This window comes from Myotis brandtii, unplaced genomic scaffold (genome assembly GCF_000412655.1).
Source record: "Myotis brandtii unplaced genomic scaffold, ASM41265v1 scaffold74, whole genome shotgun sequence".
NCBI lineage: Eukaryota > Metazoa > Chordata > Mammalia > Chiroptera > Vespertilionidae > Myotis > Myotis brandtii.
In genome coordinates, this window is record NW_005370944.1 from 1,326,788 (window position 1) to 1,334,771 (window position 7,984).

General features: G+C 41.7%; 1 protein-coding gene across 5 annotated transcripts in view; it reads left to right on the forward strand.

The window, feature by feature from the left end:
* The first annotated feature begins 2,686 nt into the window (after positions 1-2,686).
* Positions 2,687-7,984, forward strand: part of UBL7 (ubiquitin-like 7) — a 15,862-nt gene continuing 10,564 nt past the window's right edge. The window contains exons 1-3 of one of the 5 annotated variants that reach the window (XM_005882778.2): positions 2,692-2,741; positions 4,113-4,325; positions 5,589-5,708. In XM_005882778.2, coding sequence (XP_005882840.1) covers positions 2,702-2,741; positions 4,113-4,325; positions 5,589-5,708 — 373 coding nt within the window. In that variant the 5' untranslated portion in view covers positions 2,692-2,701. The other 4 variants (XM_005882780.2, XM_014530488.1, XM_005882779.2 and 1 more) reach the window with 4 other exon arrangements.

Below are 7,984 nucleotides of genomic sequence, written 5' to 3' on the forward strand. Positions count from 1 at the left end.
CAACCAGCTGCAAATCCTACAGGTATTTTTGTCATCATTTTAAGAATTGTAATTATTTTGTGTTGGTGGCTTTATTATTATTTTAGCAAAGGCCAGCTTAGGAGTACCCTAATTAAGTTAATAACAATGTACCTACCTATATAGTTTAAGTTGAAAAAATTTGGCTCTCAAAAGAAATTTCAATCGTTTTACTGTTGATATTTGGCTCTGTTGACTAATGAGTTTGCCGACCACTGCACTAGACTAAATGGGCATAATTGACATTTATAGAGACTTTCATTCCAGTACATCAGGTTATACATTCTTCTCCAGTGCACATGAAACATACTCAAGGACAGACCATATATTAGATCACAAAACTAGCCTCAACAAATTCAAGAAGCTTAAGCTTTGCCCTGGCTGGTTTGGCTCAGTGGATAGAGTGTCAGCCTGTGGATTAAAGGGTCCCGGGTTCGATTCCAGCCAAGGGCACATGCCTGGGTTGTGGGCTTGACCCCCCAGTGTGGGATGTACAGGAGGCAGCCAGTCAATGATTCTCTCTAATCATTGATGTTTCTATCTCTCCTTTCCTCTCTGAAAGCAATAAAAAAAAAAAAAAAGAAGAAGAAGCTTAAGCTTATACAAAGCATATTCTCTCACCAGGATGCCTAGAAATTAGAAATCAACTGCAAAAAGGAAGTAAAGAAACTCACAAACATACTACTAAAAAATGACTGGGTCAAAGAAGAAATAAAAGGTGAGATCAAAAGATACATAGAAACAAATGAGAATGACAATACGACATATCAAAACTTCTGGAATGCAGCAAAAGCAGTAATAAGAGGGAAGTTTATATCATTACAAGCCTATCTCAAGAATCAAGAGAAATCACAAGTAAACAACCTAACATTACATCTTAAAGTACTAGAAAAAGAACAAAAGCAACCCAAAGTCAGCAGAAGAAAGGAAATAAAACTGCAAATGTGCATTCTTATAATTTGTTTTCCTATAGTTACTGATTGACCTGAGGGTTTAATGAATAATTGTCCACCACTGTCTCACAGATGGTTAATGTATCAGTCTCCAAATGTGGACTGGCTGAAGGACAGGGTCTGGACACTTTTCTTTTTACCATTTCTCTGGTCATCCATCTTTGTTTGGTGTCCAGGTTTCTAATTTTCTCTAGAATCTGTCCTTTGATTCTTAGCTCAAGTCCTATTTGGTAAATTGACTCTCAAAGAACCTATTTGGCATAGGGTTATTCCTTTATTCATTTGTTCATTTAGTAATTTATCATTACAATGTTTCTAAACATTGTAATGATTCAGAATTTAGGTTTACCTCCTCTCCTGGAAGCAAAAAGCTATAGTAAGACAGCCACATTTGGTAGATAGCTTCAGTCTGAATTATTCATTCAACACATATTTATTGTCACCTATTATGTGCTAGGCCAAGGTCAACTACTGAAGATAAAGTGGAGTACAAGATAGTCATTGTCCATTCCCCTATGGAGATTATAATGAATCAATAAAAACAAGATATTAATGAGTACCTAGTATCTCAGATCCACTTAGAGGAAAACAAAATGAAGACAGGGTCCCTGCTTTCTTCTGCAGGTAGTTAAGGCACAATACCGAACAAAATTTAACACCAAAATTACGTGGCTCAGGTGCAAGTGCCTTAGTAGATAGGAGAGGAAGGAAGGCCGGATAGTTAGAAAGGATTTCTGAAAGGGAAAACATATCTAAAGGTGAGTAGGATGGGGAAGGGGGTACTTTGAGGACAGCCACGAGGAACCTGGACTTGAGTCTGAAAATGGAGACAGACATTGCAAACCTCTCCACTAGCCTGCTCAGTGGCTGCCCTGGCCCCAGGCTCTACACTGGGATGTTCCAAAATTATGCTTTTACATTTGGGCACACAGAATCAGCCTTTAGCTCCTATGATCTACCTCATTATTTCCTTATATTCACTTTTTTCTTTACTTGATTAGAGTTCAATTAGAAGTAGCCCTTCTCTTCAACTTTTAGCTAATCCTATCTTCTGTTGCAAACATAATCCAATTCTAACTGGGAAGCTAAAATATAGTTCATCTGTGAGGGTTCCGCGGGAAATTCCTCTCCCCAAACTGATTATATGAATGACCATTATATAAACCCCACCAAGGCACGCGCGGCGTACCGAAACCCGACTTTGTAACTCCCCTCTATGAACCCATGTTCCCGGTCGGCCCGAATCGGTAGGTTCGCGAGAAGTTGTGGCAAGGAACACAAAGAGGCTGACTTCACCGAGGGCACCCGATTTCAAAGTGAGGGTTGCAAAGAACCGTTGTGGGGTGTCTGAAGAAGCCGCTAGGGAAAGGGTCCTCATGGACCGGGGTAAGGGGACTGGGACCCGCCGTCTGGGCTAGGGTCTCGCAGCCTGCGTTCCCATCTGCAGCGCTGTAACAACCCGGCGCGACCGACCGACTCTGCATGCTTCCCAGGACGGCACGGGAGCCGCGGGGCTGTGCGCGCCACACGGGGAAGGTCTCTCGCGACTCGCGCCCTGGAACACTGACAAGGAACAGGAAGCAGCGGCTAAATCACCTAGAAACCCTAGCGCAGGGGATTTCTAATGACCCAGAAGCCACGCCCTCCCCGGAACCGGAAGTTTTCACCCAGCACCACTTATTGGCCTGTTAATAAGGGGCGGGGTATCAGAGGAAACTGCAACTCCCAGCATGCAGCGCGGAGCTTCCGGTTTCCGGCCAGAGAACCGGAGTGAGTGTTTACACCGGCGGCCGTGCGGCCGGGTTCTTTCCGCGGGACGGGTGAGGGCACTGGGCCCCGGGCCGCGTGGGCCCGACTTACGTTGACAAGTTAGCTGGTCCCATGGGAGCGGTGGGGTTGTCGCCAAAGAGATAGTGTCTTCCCCACTACTAGCTGCTTGTGACCTTGTGCAGGTGACTTTCTGGGTCTTTGTTGCCCGGTCTGTAATAGGTGGACGATAATGCCTGCCTCAGGGAACGATTGTGAGGATTAAATGAGATGTGGTATGTAAAAAAACCTATTCCCTCCCCTGTCATGAATCTGGAGATGGAAGGTACCTTGAGGATGGCTTGGGGCCTGTTGAGCAGCCTGCCAACCTCACAACCTTTTCTTTCCCCGTTTCTACTAGAGCCTTTTGAAGCAATGGTGATTATAACAAGGGCTTTTCTTGCCCTAAAAGGTTATTCCACCCTCAGAATTTCTGATACATTTTTTGGTACCTATATGTGCCAGGCACTGGGACAGCAATGGCAAAAAAAAATCTAATCTTTGCTTTCAAGGCCTCCAAGAAAGGGTTGGGGTGGTGTGAGATTGGGAAGTAAATAGATATTTGTAACTCTTTGCCCTGAAAGAATGTGGGGACAACAGAGGAAAGGGAGAGAGGATAGAAGAGGTGGTATTTGTGTTGGTCTTGGTAGGAGTTTGCTGTTTTGCTAAGAGGACAAAGAGAAGAGGAATTACAAGCAGAGTTAACAGTTGATTGGGAGTGTAAAGTGGGGGAGCTTTGTTTTGAATGGATGCTTAGTGGGAGTCGGACAAGGTTCTGCTGGCAGAGGGAATAGATATGAATGTTTTTGTAATGTAAGCCAGGTTGTGGAGTTTAGATATATTCATAGAGGTGATTTAGAGTCATTGGAGGATTTCTAAGTAGAGGAGTAACTTGATCAGATCTGTGTTTTTAAATGTGTTGGGTGGCAGCATGGATGCTTGATAACAAGAGGCAAGAGTCAGAGAACTTGTTATAAAGCTCTTGTAATAGTTCAAGCAAGGTATGAGATGACAATCAGAAATGAGGAGTGCACATAAGGGAGAAGGTTGGATGATCTCATTTGAACCTCACAATATTCCTATTAGGTGGGCTGGTGTTTTTATGTCTACTTTAAAGATGGAGAAACTGAGGCCTACAGAGCTGAAGTTCCTTGCTGCCCATCATAGAATGAGTAAAGAGAGGGACCCCAGATTATAGTTCTGGCTTGATACTGCATCCTGTGCTTTTCCAGCAGTGTCACACTGAATTAACTCTCATTCAGCCTTTGGGTGGGGTGTGGGTGGAGTAGGGTGGTGATCTGTCCTTTAACCACTAAGGGCTCATTTTCTTTACAGGGAGAAAGAGAGAGCGTGAAAGAGAGAGGATGTCTCTCTCAGATTGGCACCTGGCGGTGAAACTGGCTGACCAGCCACTTGCCCCAAAGTCTATTCTTCGGTTGCCAGAGACAGAGCTGGGAGAATACTCACTTGGGGGTTATAGTATTTCATTTCTGAAGCAGCTTATTGCTGGCAAACTCCAGGAGTCAGTTCCAGACCCTGAGCTGATTGGTGAGTCTCAGTGAACTAGAGATGGGCTGCTGCTCTGATCTCTTTTTGGGGAGGATACTTCAGGAATTACAAGGGTAAATTAAGAATTTGGGATTTGTTGCCTCATGATGTTAATACTAAAGAGAAGTGAATTTTGGGTGAAAAGAAGCACAAATCAAGTAATAAAACTAGCCCTGGCCAGTTTTGCTCAGTGGTTAGAATGTCAGCCTGGGGACTGAAGGGTCACAGATTTGATTCCTGGTCAAAAGCATGTACCTCAGTTGCAGGTTCAACCCCTAGCCCTGGCTGGGGCAAGGTGGGAGGCAACCAATTAATTTGACTCTCTCATGTCGATATTTCTCTCATCCTCCTGCTTCCCTTCCACTCTGTCTAAAAATCAATGGGAAAAGTGTACTTGGGTAAGGATTTAAAAATAAATAAAACTATTGGTTGCCATTTTAGTTGTGTTATACTGAACTACTTTATCACAAAGTTTTTAACCATGATGTTGAATTCTTTGAAAGAGCAAGAATTTGGGGTGGGATAGGGAAGGAGGAGATGGTTAGGGAAAGCCCTCCAGCATATGGCATTTTGAGTTTGGTCCTAAGGAATTATGAAAAAGATTTTTGTTTGGTTGATTAGTTAGAGGAAAGCAGTAAAAAAGGAAAGGAAGGTGGCAAGGCCATTCTAGGTGGAGGAAGAAGGAATTAAATATAACAACTAAATTATATTATAAAAATTTATAATAGCGAAGCGATCCAACAGACAAAAAGTGTGTTTTTAGTCATAAAAACACTTCGTTCAGCCCAGTCAGTGTGGCTCAGTGGTTGTGAACCAGGAGGTCATAGTTTGCTTCCTGGTCAAGGCATGGGCTTGGGTTGCAGCCAGGCCCAATCCCCAATAGGGGGCATGGAGGCAGACATGATTCTCTCTTACTGATGTTTCTATCTCTCTCCCTCTCCCTTCCTCTCTGAAATTAATAAAATACATTTAAAAAACAAAATACTGGGTTTATCCGTTTTTGTTGTTGCATTTTCCCATTTATCTAACTTGAGCAGTCTCCACAATGTTAAGCTCTAGAGCTTTCTTAAAGTACATAGATCCTGTATTTTATGACTTTGTACTTGCTAACAATTGTTATTAAAATGTATTTATTAAGACTACTTTCTAAGCATTTATCATTCTCCAGCTATTTGTCTACTCAAAATAAGGTTCTTAGGGGACAGAAAACACCTAAATTGTTTTGAGGGGCAAAGTATAAATGGACAGTTCTTTTTTTTTTAGATCTGATCTACTGTGGCCGGAAGCTAAAAGATGACCAGACCCTTGACTTCTATGGCATTCAACCTGGGTCCACAGTCCATGTTCTTCGCAAGTCCTGGCCAGAGCCTGATCAGAAACCAGGTGACTGGCAGTTGGCCCTTAGACAGGCAGAGCTTCAGTAGTGTCAAGGGAAGCGTCTGTAGGTTTTTGAGGCACAGGTCTGGGTGGATAGAATAAAGGAATGATTTACTGAAATGGTAATAGAGAATATCTTTATTACCTATTGGGTTGGACGGCATTGATAAAACAAAATGCAGTTTTGATCTTGTGGCCAATACCACTAACAGATGGGAATTTTGTTTCTCTACTTTTTAAGTTCATTATCCACTGTTTTAATGGGGTGGGAAGTGTGTGTATATTTAAACTCCTTTAGGTTAATAGTTTATTTCTCGGTGAACTTTGTATCTTTTTGTTATTGTTCTTATTAGAAAAAAGCTGGGGCCCTGGTCAAGGTTGCGGGTTTGATCCCCGGTCAGGGGACATAAAGAATCAATCAAGGAATACATAAATAAGTGGGAATACATAAATAATTGATGTTTCTTTCTCCCTTTCCCTCTCTTACATCAATAAATAAAAAAGAGAAAAAGAAAAAAGCTGGGAAATCCTGGCATTCCTCTAATGCAGCATTTTCAACCAGTGTGCCACAAGAATTTTTAAAACATGCAATACCTGACTGACTTCTTTTCTTTTAGATTGTCAAATAAAAAAATGACAATAGCCAACACAACAATAGCCATCCAGTTGAATGGATCAATTACACAGGAGTGAGCAAAAGTGGGTTTACAGTTGTTCATGGGGAAAAATATATGAAAATATATAACACAACTGCAAATCTACTTTTGTCCATCCCCATACCTTTTTTTTTTTTTGTCGGATTAGCAAAAAATACATTTTTTAGTGTGCCACAGAATTTTAGTTTGTGTGCCATCAGATGGTACAGGTTGAAAATCGCTGCTCCAATGCCGTAGTTCTCTTGTTGGCAAATTTTCCAGCAAACTTCCTCAGGCAGTGACTTGTTTAGTCAGCTCATTTCCTCCTGCTATAGTGGGAATGTATTTTTCTGAAACTTGAAAATATTCGAACAGTATTAAAGTAGCTCTTAGAGAAAACATACAAAACCTCTGATATATTTTGGATTTATTAATAAAAGGTGCTGCTTGGAATTTATAATTTAAATTTTACATCTGTGTTTTAAAAGCCTCCCCAACAGTAAAGCTATGTTATATAAACTGTTAAACTGTCAGTTTGATATTTTTATAATGTTCATGATTGCTATGACTAGTTCTCAGCTGGAAATTTACCCTCTTTTCAATTCTAAACATAAAGGAGAAAGACCTTTCGCACACTGATGGGAAGTGAGAAAGAGAAAGGTAGTCTTTGAAATCCAGAGGTTGGCCTGATCCTCAGTTAGGCCTTGGAACATTAACCATTTCCGATCACCAATATCTACAAGGCCACTCAGGGACCATAGTGGATCAAGACAAAAATAAGAGCCCTCTTATTTACCTGAACATTGTCCAGGTCACAAAGTTACAAAATATCCCTGTATCCTGGCTATTATGAGTGATTACTGCTTCTTTCCAATTATACTTTGCCTTGCTCTAGTTTTCCTTCTAGGTAAGAATTATTAAGATACCTAGTCATAAAATCACCTCACTTCCTGACAGCATCCAATTTAAAGCAAAACTCCACTTCCTTAATCTCCCCCCAGGGAATCTGAGAGCATTCTCCTCTGTAAGAAGCAGTAAGTTCAATTTGTGCAACTGCAAGTGAGCCCCTCTGGTCTTTGGCTGGAGGGCATTGACAGAAGGAAAGTAACATTTGTTGCTTCTTCCAGCCAGATTGTGTCTCCTTGCTTTTTCATTTCATAATTACAGTGGCCCTGCAGGATAGGTAACAAAATTAGCATTTTATAGATGAGCAAAAAGAGGATTAAAAGGACAGTTATTCAAGGGCACCTACTTAGAAAATGAATGCAAGAGCTGGGATGTTAATGCAGGTTTTCCTGGCTCAAGAGGCCATGTTCTTTTTACTGGGCTGGCTGCCTCCCACTTCCAAAAAGTAAGATTAGCTCAGAGATGTCATAGAGACAACCATGACTCTTAGCTGATTATCGGTTTAAGATATTAAGAGTCCCACCCTAACCGGTTTGGCTCAGGGGATAGAGCATCGGCCTGCAGACTGAAGGGTCCCAGGTTCGATTCTGGTCAAGGGTATGTACCTTGTTTGCGGGCACATCCCCAGTAGGAGGTGTGCAGGAGGCAGCTGATCAATGTTCCTCTCTCATCGATGTTTCTACCTCTCTATCCCTCTCCCTTCCTCTCTGTAAAAAATCAATAATATATATTTTTTAAAAG